Source organism: Aulonocara sp. 'chitande type north' Nkhata Bay, linkage group LG15 (genome assembly GCF_057382095.1).
Source record: "Aulonocara sp. 'chitande type north' Nkhata Bay isolate Kocher_YH1m ecotype deep benthic linkage group LG15, A_spYH_male_GT1.1, whole genome shotgun sequence".
NCBI classification, from domain to species: Eukaryota; Metazoa; Chordata; class Actinopteri; order Cichliformes; family Cichlidae; genus Aulonocara; species Aulonocara sp. 'chitande type north' Nkhata Bay.
In genome coordinates, this window is record NC_141358.1 from 37,668,417 (window position 1) to 37,685,172 (window position 16,756).

The 16,756-nt window shown below is 38.5% G+C and overlaps 1 protein-coding gene across 6 annotated transcripts in view; it reads right to left on the reverse strand.

The window, feature by feature from the left end:
• The window catches only part of armc9 (armadillo repeat containing 9), a 26,199-nt gene continuing 9,443 nt past the window's right edge, over window positions 1-16,756 (reverse strand). For 3 of the 6 annotated variants that reach the window (XM_086263263.1, XM_086263264.1, XM_086263262.1), the window contains 16 exons: window positions 16,391-16,425; window positions 16,178-16,289; window positions 15,785-15,877; window positions 14,666-14,756; window positions 14,327-14,450; window positions 14,054-14,193; window positions 12,522-12,598; window positions 11,947-12,021; window positions 11,093-11,183; window positions 10,795-10,847; window positions 10,001-10,099; window positions 9,049-9,164; window positions 8,187-8,347; window positions 7,317-7,422; window positions 4,237-4,462; window positions 1-312 (listed from right to left, as the gene is read on the reverse strand). In XM_086263263.1, coding sequence (XP_086119389.1) covers window positions 265-312; window positions 4,237-4,462; window positions 7,317-7,422; window positions 8,187-8,347; window positions 9,049-9,164; window positions 10,001-10,099; window positions 10,795-10,847; window positions 11,093-11,183; window positions 11,947-12,021; window positions 12,522-12,598; window positions 14,054-14,193; window positions 14,327-14,450; window positions 14,666-14,756; window positions 15,785-15,877; window positions 16,178-16,289; window positions 16,391-16,425 — 1,647 coding nt within the window. In that variant the 3' untranslated portion in view covers window positions 1-264. The remainder of the gene's footprint in view (window positions 313-4,236; window positions 4,463-7,316; window positions 7,423-8,186; window positions 8,348-9,048; window positions 9,165-10,000; window positions 10,100-10,794; window positions 10,848-11,092; window positions 11,184-11,946; window positions 12,022-12,521; window positions 12,599-14,053; window positions 14,194-14,326; window positions 14,451-14,665; window positions 14,757-15,784; window positions 15,878-16,177; window positions 16,290-16,390; window positions 16,426-16,756) is intronic. The other 3 variants (XM_086263265.1, XM_086263266.1, XM_086263267.1) reach the window with 3 other exon arrangements.

Sequence of the window (16,756 nt, forward strand, 5' to 3'; positions counted from 1 at the left end):
GACTGTCAGGTGCCCAGAGTCGCATGACTGTGGGTTGTGTTTATTGTCTAACGTCATATCAGGTTACAGAAGTAGTCTGCGCTGAAGCCGAAGGGCGAAAAGAGAGAAAAAAAAAACCCTAAATGCAGAACCACAATCATAGACATTGTTCCACCCAGTCCTGCTCCTCCTCTTGCCACTAAGCCTCGACCGTCTCTGTTTGACCCTGATCGTAACCTGGTTGGATGATGTTACAGGAAGCCCGATGCTCCTGGGAAGATAGTGCTACCTCGTGGTGACAGCTCCCTCCTCACCTCCTCTTTGATTGCCTGCCTGAAGACAGAGGGAGAGGGGAAGGAAGAAAGGTTGATAGGTTGATGAAAGGGGGTAAGAGGGAGAGAAAGCGGAGGACAATCAGACTTAATTCATCAATAAAATGAGAACAAAATTAAGCTGCTTTGTCACCAATGTATACAAAACGTAGTTGTTAAGCTCCTGTCACTGTGTAAGAAATAGCATATTTAAATGAAAGATTTAATCCAGACCTATTTAAAAAATAAAAAGGACAGTGCTGCTTCTTCAGCTTCTCTGGTTCTCAATTGGCTAGGACATTTTCCAAACACGTAACCGAGGTTATTATGGTTAACTAAAAATAAACACTTTATTTGAGTTAACCAAAATGAAAGGGACACAGTGGACGTTTTAGTTGTTAGTTTAATATCATTTTGTTACAACTTGCCTGATGAGGCTTTGATGGACACACTTACTGAGACTCAAAGACTGTGAGTCAACTGCTTTCAAAACGTTCAAGGTTTTTATTGTATTATCTACTGTGATTGCTCTAAATATTTCCTCTGACACCTGCCGGTCATACAACAGTAATTAAAAAGACTAAAACCAATAAAAACTGAACTGAAATGGACAAACCGGCTCTGGAAACCAACTGAAACTAAAGTGAATTAAAAATAAAAATCCCAAACTAAGCAAAAATAAAAACTTATTAGAAATCATAAAATTGTAAGAACTCTGCTCTTAACATTATGGCTCAGCAGAAACTCCTATCCTTGTCTCTACTTGCTAAGTGGGTGGCCTGTTAAGCCACACAAACATCTTTTCTTTACCCAAGGGAGCCTTTCACTCAGTCACAGCAGATATGTATGCTAGAAAAAACAAAACAAACAAAAAAGCCATTAGCCTGAGGGGAATCTTGCTCAAATGTGTGCTTGTTATTACACAGATCACTGAACCACCCCCCCCCCGACAATAGCTTGAAACATGCCAAAAAGCTTACTATACAATACAGGTTATTTTATATAGCATGTCTGTTTGCTTATTGCCCTTCAAGATGAGATGTGATTAAGTGACAAACATCTGATATTCGCCAGACCTCAGAAGTACAACACACTCACAGAAGGATGCGGTGGCTTTGAGTAGCTAATAGGTGCCATTACAAACTTCGTGGTAAGGGCACCCATCGGAAGAGCCGGAGGTAATCGCTCATGAAATGCAATTAGGATGCATGAGAGCATGGAGAGATGTTATCGGCCAACTAAGAGCACCAGATCATCTCTGCGCTGACTCCAGTTCTGTGTGTAAGACATGAAGTTGACAGCAAATAAAAATGGACCCAATATCAGGCCTGACAGTGCAGTGCCTCCAATAAAAGCTAACTCAATTAGATTTTCCCAATTTTCATTTTCCCAATAAGTGCTTACTGTGTTTTTTGTTTATAGCCATTGTTACGTTCTGCATGATAAGCCGACTTATGATTCAGACTACTTTGTGTCGCTGGCCATAACGGGAAAAACATTAATGCAGATTTATAAGGAAAGTCTTAAAAAAGGGGCATATTTTATTATATAGAGACTTCTGGCAGAGACTGGTAAGAAATGAAAGAGTGGCAAGTGAATATCCTTAGTGGAACTGAAGCAAAAGTTGCTGGGAACCAGTGCAACATTTTTACAGTTAATTTCCTTTAGCCATTGTGTTGCTGTTGTCTTGGTAAGTAAGTATGGCATGAAAAACTGGATTTTCAGGCCTGGGAACACCCACACACCCAGGAGTTTCCTGACATGCATGGTTGTGTTGATATATGAAATGTAAAACTGATGTTACACAAATATTTGGTGATTGTGTGGCAGAGATTTAATCAAGCAGTAAATAATTCACAATGCTCTACATGTTTGGTTGTGTGGGGTGCTACAACTCCATGACAGTCACCGGTTAATGCTTTCATCATTTATATAAGGCACAAATAACGTGTTTTTTACGAATAATTATTTCGAACAAATACTTTAAAAAATATTTGTATTCGGAAACAAGGAAAAACTTTAAATCAAAAAGCTGAGTTTCCTTATGAGACCGCAGAACATGACCGGATGAGTGAGTGACGTGTCGAAGAGGTGAGTGACACAGGCTGCTCCACACAGCAACAGAGACGGCTCTGCTGAGCCAAAAAACAGTGAACTGCATCAGGATTTTGTTGAATCGATTTTTTTGCACCTCCAAATCTGAGGCCATGGTTCTCAGCCGGAAAAGGGTGGAGTGCCCACTCCGGGTCGGGGATGAGTTCCTGCTCCAAGTGGAGGAGTTCAAGTATCTCGGGTTCTTGTTCGCGAGTGATGGGAGAAGGGAGCCGGAGATCGACAGACGGATTGGTGCTGCAGCCGCAGTGATGCGGACGCTGCACCGGTCCGTTGTGGTGAAGAGGGAGCCGAGTGTAAAAGCGAAGCTCTCAATTTACCAGTCGATCTACGTCCCTACCCTCACCTATGGCCACGAGCTGTGGGTAGTGACCGAAAGAACGAGATCGCAGATACAAGCAGCGGAAATGAGCTTCCTCCGAAGGGTGGCTGGCCTCTCCCTTAGAGATAGATGGTGAGAAGTTCAGCCATCCGGGAGGGGCTCAGAGTAGAGCCGCTGCTGCTCCACATTGAAGGGAGCCAGCCGAGGTGGTTCGGGCATCTGACAAGGATGCCTCCTGGGCGCCTCCTGGGTGAGGTGTTCCGGGCATGTCCCAGGGCAGACCCAGGACACGCTGGAGAGATTATATCTCTCGGCTGCCCTGGGAACACCTTGGTGTTCCTCCGGCTAAGCTGGAGGAGGTGACTGGGGAGAGGGAGGTCTGGGCTTCTCTGCTTAGGCTGCTGCCCCCGCGACCCAGCCCCGATAAAGCAGAAGAAGATGGATGGATGGATGGATTTTTTTTGTACCTTAACTGAGTTCCAGAGGCAGTATATAACTTTTGTGAAGATCGTTAAAAGGTTAAAACAATCCTTGTGTAGTTGTCACTTATTAACGTAGCTGAAACTCCCCACATGGATTTGCGGAACCGAATAAAAGAGTATTGCTGCTGCTGAGCCATCTGGCAATAACATAAATAACATAACAGCCAATGGCTCTTATGTTATTTTCTTTTCAATGACGTTCCTTGTGACATGTTTATTGCTGGATTTATGGTAAAACATCAACTAATATTGCATATCCATAATTATTATAATGTATATAATTAAAGAATACTTACACTATAACGTTTGTTAGAAGTGTAACGCAAAAAAAATGGATTTTTACGCTTATTTTGAATTTTACTCGAATAAAAATACAAATACTTTTCCCTCCTCAACAAATACAAATACAGATACAAATTCCGGCTGCTTTGCACATCTCCAAGTACTGTTTTCCATCATAAACTGAAAATGCATGCTCAATAAGACTCAAATAAGTAGTGTTGTGCTGATATACTGGTCAATATCAGCCATCTGCAAGTATACTGGTATTGATATTTATAACAGCCGATAAGTAAACATTTTAGTAATAAAGAGAAGACAGGAACACCATTCAACCATGCTGTAAGTATTGATGTTGGGAATTTGTTTCAGATTGCACTGCAGGGTTAGGACTGCAGATTGGCTAACAAAAACTGACCGATTCTTTTTGTCAGCTTATCTTACTAAGGGTGGAAAATAAGTACAGATAATAAATGTTAGGGAAATATGGTTATGATTCCTGTGTTTGCAAGAAAAAAAAAATCTGGGCTGATATGTCAGATTTTTTAATCGCCACATATCTGTATCGGTTTTAAAAATGCAATATACTATTGCTTAAAGTGCATCTACAGCGACTCTTTTCTGAGAGTCACTGAACATTCAAATCAGTGCTGGCCACCATCTAGAGTGGTTGGCAGAGTAGATGAAGTAACCAGATGGGGCCAAAATCTGCCAGACTGGTGTTGATTTCCCGCTCTTAGCATACGCTTACTTCCATTCCCGCCTCCTCCTGTGGAGCTGGCAGAGACAGGCCGGCTGCTCTGCTGCGGCTCAGACTGTGAGAACTGGGGAGCCAGGGCCAGGCCTCTACCCCGGTGAGCACTGTTCTGGTTGGTTGCTGTGTCAGGTGAACGGGGAATCTTGGGCTTACTTGCAATTGCAGGGATATAATCATTTCTGCTGACAGGGACAAAAACAAAAACAAAAAAGAATATAATCTGTTTTTGGTAAAAAAAAAAAAAAGAAAGAAAGAAAGAAAGAAAGAAAGAAAGCATTAACAACAATCTGCCAATTAAATGAGTCACTATAAATACCATGATAATCATACAAAGAAGGATAAAACAGAAAAAACCCCTGAAACTGGTAGGATGGGAATATTTAACAGTTAAGTTAGGAACGTGATCTGTAAGACTGTGCAAAAGTCTTGCAACCCCTCATTTCTGTATATTTTGCAAGGAAAATGGGAGATAGGCACAGCAATAAAGTCACACATGGCATGACAGAGTTTTTCTCTGTCATACTTTATATGTATGAATATTACAACAGGGCACGTTCTGACTGGACATGCATCAGTAAATCCTCATTAGTGTTAACTTTCCTGTTTTCCCTTTCTCTAAAGCCTAAACACACGTAGGGTCACGGTGGTTTCCATAAAAATAAGAAAAGTTTTTAATAATTGAGGAGCAATTATTAATTTTTAGGTCTATTTGGACAACAGACAAGACAATCGTTTAGTCATTTTTAGACAATCAGTGTTAAACACTAATATAACATTAGAACATATTTAAAATGCCTTCCTTCCATTCAAATTAGACATTTTCTTTTTTTTTATACCTAATTTTCTTTGTGCACCTTCTTTATGGTGTCTGAGAAACAGGGTCATGAGTGAATAAATGTCTTCAGCGTCCAGTCACAACCTCCTCTAATGTTCTTATCAGGAAAGAGCTAAGCGACCTACATCCTGTTGAGCAAGCTCACACTTATCGATTTCATTCTGGTTTCTGTTCAGGGTAGTCACATTGGCTCCAATATCTCTGATAAAATCTGGTATAACTAAGCGTTACTGTCACGGTTCTGGGTCGGTGACCCAGTGTTTTGAGTTTCTTGTGCCTAATCATGACAGTTACAGTGTATTGTATTCCCGTAAAAATGGGTGGAGGTGCTATCCTTGCATGTTGAGCTCTGTTCAGAAGCAAAATGAAATGGGTACACATTTTACATAACTTTTCATCAGTCCCTAAAATTCTTTTTAACAAGTCTCGAGTCTGAGTCCCGATTTCTGACAAAGTGTGAGTGGAAGACAGCCTGACTCTCCAGCAGGTGTTACTCTGTCTTAGGGAATCAGTTCATTAGTCTAAAAACAATTGCAAACACACACATCTGCTCTTTTGGCATTTGCCAAACCACCGTGTTGCTAAGATTCTCTTCAGCTCAATATGAATGGCCATTTCATCTCACTATAAAAGTCTTGCTTTCCAAACTGGGGTGAAACGAGGCTACCGAAGTCAGACTCAACCAGGCTGTATTGTAGAGGTGTTTTACGTTCCTGGGGGGTGAGGTGTGGGGGAGGCGAGGGACTACTGAAGCAGTTTCCTGGGACTCATTATTGTGGGTGGGTTTCAGGAGTCAAGTTCCTCTGGGATTTAAAGGAGAAGAGAAGCAGGGGAGGTTCGATTGAATGGGTCTCTTTGTGGGCACTGCTCGTTTAAACGCATGTCACAGTCTCACAGACCAGCTTGGCAGTGCTGAGTCACCTATCGGTGTTCAGCAACATTCTTGCCAAATCTTTACACACACACACACACACACACACACACACACACACACACACACACACACACACACACACACACACACACACACACACACACTTACAGGAATCTCTGCAGTTATGTGGTGGTTGTTTTTTGTGCTCATTCCTTAACAGCATCAGATCAGGTCTGGTTCTAGTTCTCAGGAAAAATTAAGCCAAGAATATTTTAACATGTTATTGTTGGCTCAATAACTTTTTTTAAAATGTAAATTTAGTTTGTATATATTTAGTACATATATAGTATATATTTCTCTATAAATACAGAGAGTGTGAAGTGCCCAAATGTTTGCTTTTTGAGTGATTTTTTTTTGTTATGTTGAAACTGCAAAAGTTTAAATGTTTTTTTTTTTTTTTTAATCATCTTGTTATCTGTTATTTTATTGGCTGCTCTTTCTGTCATTTTCAATCGATCAATCAAAGAGAATAAAAAGTAAAATATTAAAAATAGGATTTTAGCAGCACAAACATCATCTGCAGAGAGCTAACAGCTTTTTGGGAAAAATCAGTGTAAACAAATCTGATAGAGTGAAAATCCAAAGTGAAACTGTTCATATTTCCATCGATATGTGCAGAGGAGGTCAGAAGAAAGGAACAACAGTGAACATCTTCTGCTTGGCTGCGCCATGGTTTGGGGTTCATCCAGCTGTGTTGGATGATCTTATTAAAACAGATGGAATTATGAACTCAGAAAAGCACAGTCAGATTTTACCATCTAGAAAGCATCCGATTAGCAACAGCTTCATTTTTTAGCATGACAATAATAATAAAAACACTGCCAAAATGTTAAAAGCACATCTGGATAGAAAAAACACATAACAGAAATGAATATTAAGTCATGGATTGGCCTCCTCAGAGATCGAAACTCAACATTAATGAAGCAGTCTGGGATTATCCCGAGAAGAGCTTTGAAATGTCCTTTCGGATGCTTGGACAACTATTCCTGAAGTCTGCTTAGAGCGATTACAAAAAGGAGAGTTCACTCTCAGTTGCAGAAGAAAGATGGTCTGTTTTTGCCTTTCATACTGTATTTCCATGTATGATTGCACTAGAAAAAAAATGAGTCTAAACAGTTTTTATAGTCTCTCTGTGACTGTTTACATTCAAACTCTGATCAAAAACCTCAACCTGATTAACTTTGACTGTCGTTAAACTGTTGCCTTTTTATTCAAAGAACTGCAGTAAAATTCAACACAAACAGCCATGTTATACATAAAATATGAACATGAGCGCGCTCAGTTTACATTTGTGTGTCAGTATACCTGGCAGAGTGTCCGTTGTGGTCCTCCTGGGAACATCCTTTTCTGGCTCTACCTTCATACTGCCTGTCCAATTCTGACTCCTGGGACAACTGCCCACACTCTGAGTCTGAGTGGGAATAAATTAATTTAAGAATCAATTTTAGAATCAATTTTAGAATCAACCAAAATGTCAGACCTTCAAATGGAAACAAAGGTCATAACTTTAAAAAACTAAAAAAAAAGTAGATGGACAGCTGAACACTATCAAACACACAAGCACACTTGATACCATCAAACTAAGGTCATTAGCCTTCTGGTGCCCACCCACCGATCTGAGCCATGGTCTGAGTAACTCTCATCACTCCGGCCACTCACACACATACTCAGACTGAGCACTTTGCAATCTGTCCTCTAATGTGTGCCTCCCTCCTGTTTTGTATATACTCCTCTTGTCTACTATTCATTCCTGCTGTCGTACTATTTATATTTGTATTTCAAGCACCCACAGTTTCACTGTACATGTACAGTGACAATAAAAGGCTATTCTATTCTATTCTATCCTATTCTATTCTGCTAAGTCTTTATCCCTTATGGTTTGTGAGGAAGTTGCAGGAACTTCATTCTCTGGAACTATCTTTTGTTGCTTGTGGACACTGGGCACCACATCAAATACATCTAACACACCAAATAAAAAGCAGCAGGTAGAAGGGAAATTAAAGATTTTTCCACAAAAATGCACAGAGCTTCTACTAAGTGTGAGTAATCTGAGCGCAAACATCTGATTTACAGCCACGGCTGTTAGACACGGTCAAAGAGTTATTATTTTACTCTTTTGAAATTCTACCGCTACTCCTAAATTACATCTGAAACTCTGAAAGTTGAGTCACCCACCGATGCTTTGGCGTAGGGAGTCTGTGGTGCTCGGCCGACTGCCGGAGCGTGTAGGAGGTCGTGAGTTGTATCGAGAGTGTGGCAGGCTTCCTTCCCCGCTCTTCTGTCTGTATTCTGTGTCTCTGCTGGTCTCGCCTCCCCGACTGGCGGGTCGATAATCACTACACATAACACGAACACAATCTCACATTAAGAACTTCCATGAGGATGTTGGTGTAAGCAAGATGGCTTTTAACTTGAAAAAACAATTTATTTTGATGATTCCACTGACTTTCATCAGTGCTAGTTCTCCATATTTGTACAGCTCTCTAACAGTTAATTATTTAAACTGTTAAATACAAGGTTAGGCCTGTTTCTCTAGGTTGGTGCTCAGAACAAGGAAATTACCTTGTCAAGACCAAACAAGATGCTTTACAGCAATGGTATGCAGGCACTCCAGTTCTAGTCTACTGCGGCTGACTCATCTCTTCAAAGTTTACGCTTTGCAAAGAAAAACATCAAAATACATTTGAAACATTTTTGTATTTTCAGAGTTTTAGCGGCAAGAGGAACGTCGTTATCTATGTATCCTAAACAAATGGTGGCACAATTATCTACACAAGCTACAGATTAGTCAGCTCATAAAATCTATGGACTACTGTGAAGTGATCAGCCTTTAAAGAAATGAGGCCTGAAGACCGGTATCTGAGATCTAAGGACCAATGTTTATGGTGGTTTGTAAATCACTTAAAGAGAGGCTGCCGCTGCACAGTTTCTCATGTCTTACGCATTTTATGGTCCCACAGACACCACAAAGAACTGTTTTAGCTTAAGAGTGAACTTCAGTTTGGATCTTATGACACCGTTTGGTAATTTAACTTACCCCACGCCGATATTACGATGAGAACTAGGGGTGACTGGCCGCTGTAGCGGCTCATCAGCAGCTGGCTGTGGTAGAGGGGTTGGCTTCCTTTTCACTTTTGTCATGTTGGTCATGATCTACACAGCCACACACACAATAAAACAGTAACATACCAAACAAATTTCCATCATGGAAAAAAGTGTTAACAGGGAAAAGAGAGATTACACGTAACTTTTTCTCACTGTAAACCTGACTGTGTTCTGTCCGGCGTATTGGCCGGTCATGAACTCATAGCCACATAAAACTGATCCCTAAAAAACTAACAGGCCAGCACCTGAGATATCAAAAGCCATCACCACAAAGAGGCAGCGATGTGTGCGGTACCTTATCTAATCATGAGGTAAAATATATTTCATGCTAGCATTTATGAACTAAATAGCCAAATAATTACAATTCTGTGAATGCACAGACCTATGCACCGTCTAAAGTTCAGTGCACGCTGTGATAATGTCATATCCTGTTATTGGTGCAATAAACAAAATTTACAAGCTACTTTGCAACTTGCCCGTAATACATTCAAATTCAAATTTTATTTGTCACGTACACAGTCATACACAGTACGATATGTAGTGAAATGCTTGGACAACTGCTCGTGACCTAAAGAGAACAAAAAAGGAAAAGGCTATGAATAAGATAGGAAATAAATATGAAAAATTAAAAAGGGTAAATTTAACTAGGAAGGAATAAAATATAAATTAAGGTTAAAAATGAAATAACTGTACAACACAAATTAGAATGAAGGGTAAATTTAACTGGGAAGAATAAGATAAAGATAAATATATAAATTAAAGTTGAAAATAAAATAACTTAAAGTTGAAATTATATTATTCTTGATTAGTGTCAAAATTTGAACTCTGCGTCTTCTTAGCTACAAACAATATGTTTATGGTGAAAATGTGTGTTTTGCTCTTACTCCCAGGTACTCAGTGGTGAGCAGGCTTTCCCCAGACAGTTCCCTGTGCTGTGGCTGAAGAACTTCCTCTTTATCAATGTCGATCTCCATTAAATCTTCCTGTCACAATGCAAAGACAATAAATCACTTGAGAAAGAATTTGTGTGCAGTGTCAAAAATGCATATTGTCCGCACATGCACTTAATTTATGTTTAAGCATTAAGCAGCATTATATAAAACACCCACAGGGTTGCTGCAGGTCGATTTTTACCGGGTTACATTGGCAAAGCGTAACTTCCTCAGACTGACTAAAAATTAACTCTCACCCATTAAGTTTTAATTTTAAAAATTAATACAATGCTTGGTACCATTCCACAAGGCTCTGACAAGGGACCAGTGTATTCTGTAGTTTTGAGACTGCCACTCAGAAACAGGTATGTACAGTACGTATCAGTTCACCATTGTGGGCAGGGAAACGGATAGCAGCTATAAAAAAAAACAAAAAATATAAACAAAAAAAACACCTAATTCGAGATTACAGGGCAAGGGCACTCACACTCAAGGAACTCTCATGGGAACAGGAAGAGAATGGAATATGTGCTTATACACACACACCCCAGGAAACTCCTGTAATTCATTTACATTTTAACTTTTTAAGTCCATCATTCCCCCTCATACTTTATTTTCTTTGTTTAGTTCTTTTGATATGAGCCAGTTATTTATGGTTCAGTGGTTTTGTTGAATTAATTTGTAAACAGGCATTTAATATGATGATGGAAAACACCAGCACATTGATGTTTATCAGGCGGCCTTACGTCATTGTCATCCTCTTCCTCCTCATCATCAGACTCTGGTCCTTCCTCTTCAGCTGGGGGGGGGGGGGGGGGGGGGGAAAGAAGGATTAAAAAGCCAGCAGATTTTCCAAAATTATACTTCATAAAAAAACTATAGTTTCAAATGATAACTAATGTTATGAAAACTGGGGATCTGAAACAGGAAATGTAAGATATCAAGTTTCATATTTACATATTTTGTTTTTCCTGCATTGCTTGAGTCGCTTACTTTTGGACTACCAGTTTATCATCTACGTGTTTAACAGTAAATTTCACTAACCTGAGTTTAGCTGTTTAATGATGAATTCAATCTGTCTGTTAAGGTTTGGGTTCTCCTCTTTGATGTAGCAGCGGAGAATCTCTTCAACGCTCTTCACACATGAGGGAAAGACACACAAAACATTCAAAAAATTTGTATGCAAGTATAAAATTACAGTATATATATATATATATATATATATATATATATATATATATATATATATATATATATATATATATATATATATATATATATACACATACATATATATATATATATATACACATACATATATATATATATATATACACATACACATACATATACATATATATATATATATATATATATATATATATATATATATATATATATATAACAATATTTGGCCAAAGCATATTTGGCCAAGGCATGTGAAAGATGAACATACCTAGGTGACACTGTGATGTCACTCGTTGCTTTCTGAAAACTAATTTAAAAACACTGAGATTGCATCCGTGTCCATTTTGGCCTTTTATAATTGGTTCTGATGAAAAAAATGGCTAACTAATTAGCTAAAATTTGTTAGTCAATACACTAGATAATCCTCATTTTTGAAATGATAAAACGATTAAGGTTGATTAAGGTGTGCTGACCCAGGGTTCCCCACTTTAAAAGAAAGTATGTTTTAAAGGTCTCGCTGATCGCATTGACTTCAGTTTGCAGACCTGGAAGCTGCGTCCATCGTTTATACTTTTTGTGATTGCAACTCCACATTTTAACTACACTTCCATTTACAACTTTCTCTGCCTATTAAATGAACACCTGTTCTTTACCGAGGAAAGTGAAGAGGAAGAGACATGCAAACTGCAAAATGCAAACTGCTATCTCACCATCTCTCTTGCTTCCTGTCGCACAGAGGGAATGCACAGGATGCTGTAAAGAGCTCCATTCACATATGGCCAAATCTGAAAGTGACACAGACAAACACAACCTCTATCTCTATGGTCTCAAATACAGCAATTAGAGATGTGTGCCCACAAAGAGGAACTAATGTTTGTGCTGTGGATAAGCTTTTTTTTTTTTTTTTTAACAACCTGACCGCTAACATAAGTAAAATCAATGAACTCTGTGCTTTCTATGTTTTATTGATGTTCCTGCAGTCATGGCTCACTCATGCCAAGACTGCAAGACATTTCAAGGGACATAATTACACAGTGTAACATAACAGTAGAGAGACTGTTAATTTATGAATGTTGGCGGTTTTAGTTTATGATATGCTAGCAACTCGTGTCATTTTCTATCCTTTAATGGCATTAATTCTGCACTTTCCACCTATTGCATGCAGTACACACTGTTTGTTGTGTAGCCTGTATCAGTTTCAACCACGAGAAATCTGTTTTGCTTGCACACTGCAACCACTGTGCATGCAACTTCTGTGCTGTGTGTTGGTAGATGTGTATATCACCTCGTGGTTCTCATGTCCAAGGAGATCAGTCAAAACTTTTAGCACATGCTTGGCGTTTTCTGCACACTTCCTTTTTCCTGTAAAAAGACAACCATCCAGCACACAAATTTAGCAACGCTTTTTCTGTGTGCAATATGATGGGACTCTTATTTGATTTAATACATATAAATCCGGTTAATGACTTCCCAGTACTTATCCGTGTAAGACAATACAATTACTGATAAATCAAATGTGGGACAGTATTTCATTGTGGCATTCTACATTGAACAGAAGTACAGCATATAATAAAAACATGTTTTGGGAAAAAAGAAAAGGAAAGAGGGAGCGTCTGAAAGCGATACATCCTAGATATGACGTAAATGGAAGACAAATAATTGTAAAAACAAGAGTGCAGTGAAAACATGTATTCAGAAGGACCGAAAAGCTAAACGTTTGCTTTCAATGCAAACTTAGGCAATAATTAACCTTAGTGTATCAGCAAAAAAAAAAAAAAGAAAAGAAAGAAAGAACAGGAACAAACCTAGACCTTGACTCGTTGTGGCGTGAAACAAGGCCGTTCTGATTTTCATGATAGCATGGACTATTAATAAGCTCTATGAATGAACGTTATAGTATAACCCATGGTGTGTTTGAGAAGACTTATTTGACTTGGAAATTATTCACGGACAGTGAAAAAAAACAAAGACACAAAAAAGCACACAGAAAATCAACACCAGTCTTAAAGTAAATATAGCATAGTAGCATAGCGTAGTAAATAAAATAAAGCCAATTATTGTTTAACATGGATGAAAGACAATAAGGAAATTGTAAGCCTGGGTCAAAAGTCAACTGATCAGAAAAAGGTTTCCTACAGTAAGGCTTAAAAAGAAATGTGTTTATTCTTTAATGCCCTGTAAAAGCCTTGAGCCAGCTCTCCCTCTTACCTTCCTTTATTTGTTTATCACATTTTTGCTTCCACAGAGTGAGATTGTTATTTTATTTACTTTATAGTAAGGTATAAAGACCAGTCTTTATACCTTGCGATTTTTTGATTTGTTGGTGAAGCCACTTAAACACTGACCTATGAACCATTCACGCATAAAGACAACTTGGCAACTGTAAATTCTACTTTGAGGGATTTAGTTATTAGCATAATTTGTTCCTATTTCTTCAGTTCAGTCTTTAGTTGGTTACTGATGTCATTCACAAACAGTACCCATTTCCCATTTTCTTGGCAAAATAAAAATATATTTGCCAATGGCCAGAGCTGCCTCTCAGCCTCCTAGCAGACACACCTATCAATTTCAAAATCCTACATCTCCATGTTCTCAAGTTATCACGTTCACAAGATTTTTACAGAACGTGATGCGGTCACTGAAAGTGGAACTTGTTGATACATCGGATTTTTAGTAAGTGCATCTGTGGTATCAGTTTGAAGCTCCTACGTCACCTCATTCTTGTGTTATCGCATTCACAAACGCCGGTGTCCATGCCGCCCGTCTGGTGTTCGCATTATTGAGCTACATTTATGTTCTGCATGTTTTTATGTTTACCCTTTGTTCGCAAACACAGGTTCATAAGCAAAGCTGCAGAATACTCCAGGTTGTAGTCACTGAGGCAGTCTGAGTCCTGGAGCTCATCCACTAGCCAGCCAATCAGATCATCTGCAATCATGGCTGTCTGCTGACTCCTCCTAACAGGCGAGACATGATGTAAGGTCAAATATTCATGCTTGTCAAAAGGACAAAAATTGTGACATATTCATTTAAAAAACATTAATCAAGATAAGAAAGGATTTAGAAAACCTTAGTAATTTTAAAAACTACCTGAGGCTGAGTTTCTGCAGAGCCACAAGGACATTTTCGCGAGTAAGAGATTCTTTTTCTTCCTTTCTGAGTGTTTCTGTCAGATGTTTCAGAAGAATGGGGATTTGGGAGAGGTAAACACGACCTGTAATAAATATCAAAGGAACATCTTGAAAGCATTCACAGCCATTCTAAAGTCTCCTTTTTACAAAATGCTGTCTACAGTTACTGTTTAGCTTTGTGGAGCATCATTAATAGTTTTTCTTCAAAACGGAAAGCCAGTAAGGTCAAACCATCAGGAATCAACTTACAAAGTAAATGATGATGCCTAATGAGCTCTAATGGCAGCTTTAAACTTACCCTCTGCAAGGGAAGCAAATGCATTGATGAGACGAGCCATGTATTGACGGACAATCTCGTTTGTTGATCTCATTAAATGAAGCACAGTTTTCTAAGGAAACAAACAAATGTAGGGCAAGTTGTGCACTGTGAGTTTTTCCACTCACCATTTTTTGAAGAGTGAAATTTCTTAGAGACAAGGACTATGAATTTAAACATAAAACACAATGTAACTTATTTGAGAAGTAGCATCTTTTTAAATGTGTCCTTCCTTAATGTTCATTTTTGCAACACTTTAAAATGAAAGGCATCATATTTATGTACGCTGACCAACACCTCAGTTAAATGCAGAGTCTTCCAGCGTTGCTATAGAATTTAATTTTATTTATATAGCACTAAATCTCAACAACAGTCACCTTAAATGATTGCAGAGTCACTTAGATATACCTAGAAAACCTTGAAACATACACAGGAGTACAAAGATTGAAAGCATTTATGAAAGGGTTATTCACTCTAAAGAGATTGTATTCAGCATAGCACCTGAAGCTAAAGGCTAGGTGAAAAGAAAATGACGAGAGAAAAGAAAAAAAAGAACAAAGTGTGTCAAAAGTCTTTCACGAGGGTAAAGTTTGGGACACAATCTGAGCTTCTCAGAGGAAAGTGCTTATTCTGAGACTGGGAACCATTTCTAAATGACTCACCATTGGGTTCAAATGATCTCTTAATATAAAATAATTACTAAATATTTGATAATGTTAAGATCATAAACAATGATTTTCTTCCTCTAAATTTAAATATATGACCTACAGAGCTAAACAAATTGACAGATTAGACAGTCTAGAATAAAAACAAGAAGACTGTGATATTTTAGAAATCTGTCAAAAAATGTGTTTACAAGTTTGATTGCCTTTTCCCTATCCTCCAGCTTTGTCATGAAAGTCACCTTGTAAGGATAACATAACCTTTTTGGGAGCGAGTTATGTTCTAAGTGTTGGTTTAAAATTGTCTGGAAGCACCACATTTCTACGATTCTTTTATTTACGGCGTGTTTTTCAATTTGCACGTTCACAAGTTAATTAACAGGCCCTCTGAATGAATTTTGTAGTGTTAACATGCATGATAGTGAAGCTATAACCCCACCTCTTTAGTACTGTAGCACTCCAGAAGATCATTGCTGATGTAAGCTTGAAGCACAGTATCTCTCTGTTCACCAGGGAGTGAGCGGGTGAGTCTCTAAAAAGACATTAGAAACAGATCCAACAATCAGCACTCAAAAGTCTAGTCCAAGTAAATATAAGTGCCACTCTTCTTTTGTCCAGGTTCACAAACTGCCCAAGTTTCTGGACGCCCCAAATTAAAACTGTACTTAACGCATTCTACTCTCTGAGGATGAAGATGGATAAATACACTGATCTTAAGTTATAAGCGAGTGTTGGAGCCAAACAAAGTCACAAGGAAGGCTGATGATCAGATAAATACGAGACATCTTATCACTAAGGAGAAGGCTGGAGATAATAAACAGAATACTCTCACCCATCGCATTGCCTGAAGTAGCAGAGACTGAAGTCTCTCTGAGCCTTCGATGAGGTCTTTCTTAAGCTTCTCATAGTCTAACGAGGGCAACATTGGCACATCCTTTGGTCTCCTGGTGATTTAAAGAGAAACGAGATAGCAGCCTTGTTTTATTTGGGTTTAATGAAACTGTATGATTGGTACAAAAATGATTTCTTCCAAACGAAGACTTACTGTGGTGCAATGGACGCTCGTAGCATAGAGGAAGCCTACAAGAGAAGGCAGAGGAAAAAAAACAGAGATAATGAGAAGAAAAAAAGGAGGATCTTTAATGCAGGGTATTTTTTTACAATCTGACTTTATTTATCACTTTAAAGTGTGCAAAACATACCACATGCAACATTAACCATATGTTACTCTTACCATCTGGTCCATCCAATCTAAGATAATCAAGTTAGCTAATGTGTAAATATGTCATTAGTAGTTTTTAAGACATGCATACATCATCATGCGTGTGGTACATGCTGAGTACTGGGACATACAGTATTACAGTGTTTGGCAATATTATCTATGCAGTAAGAGGCCAAGAAACAGTACCAG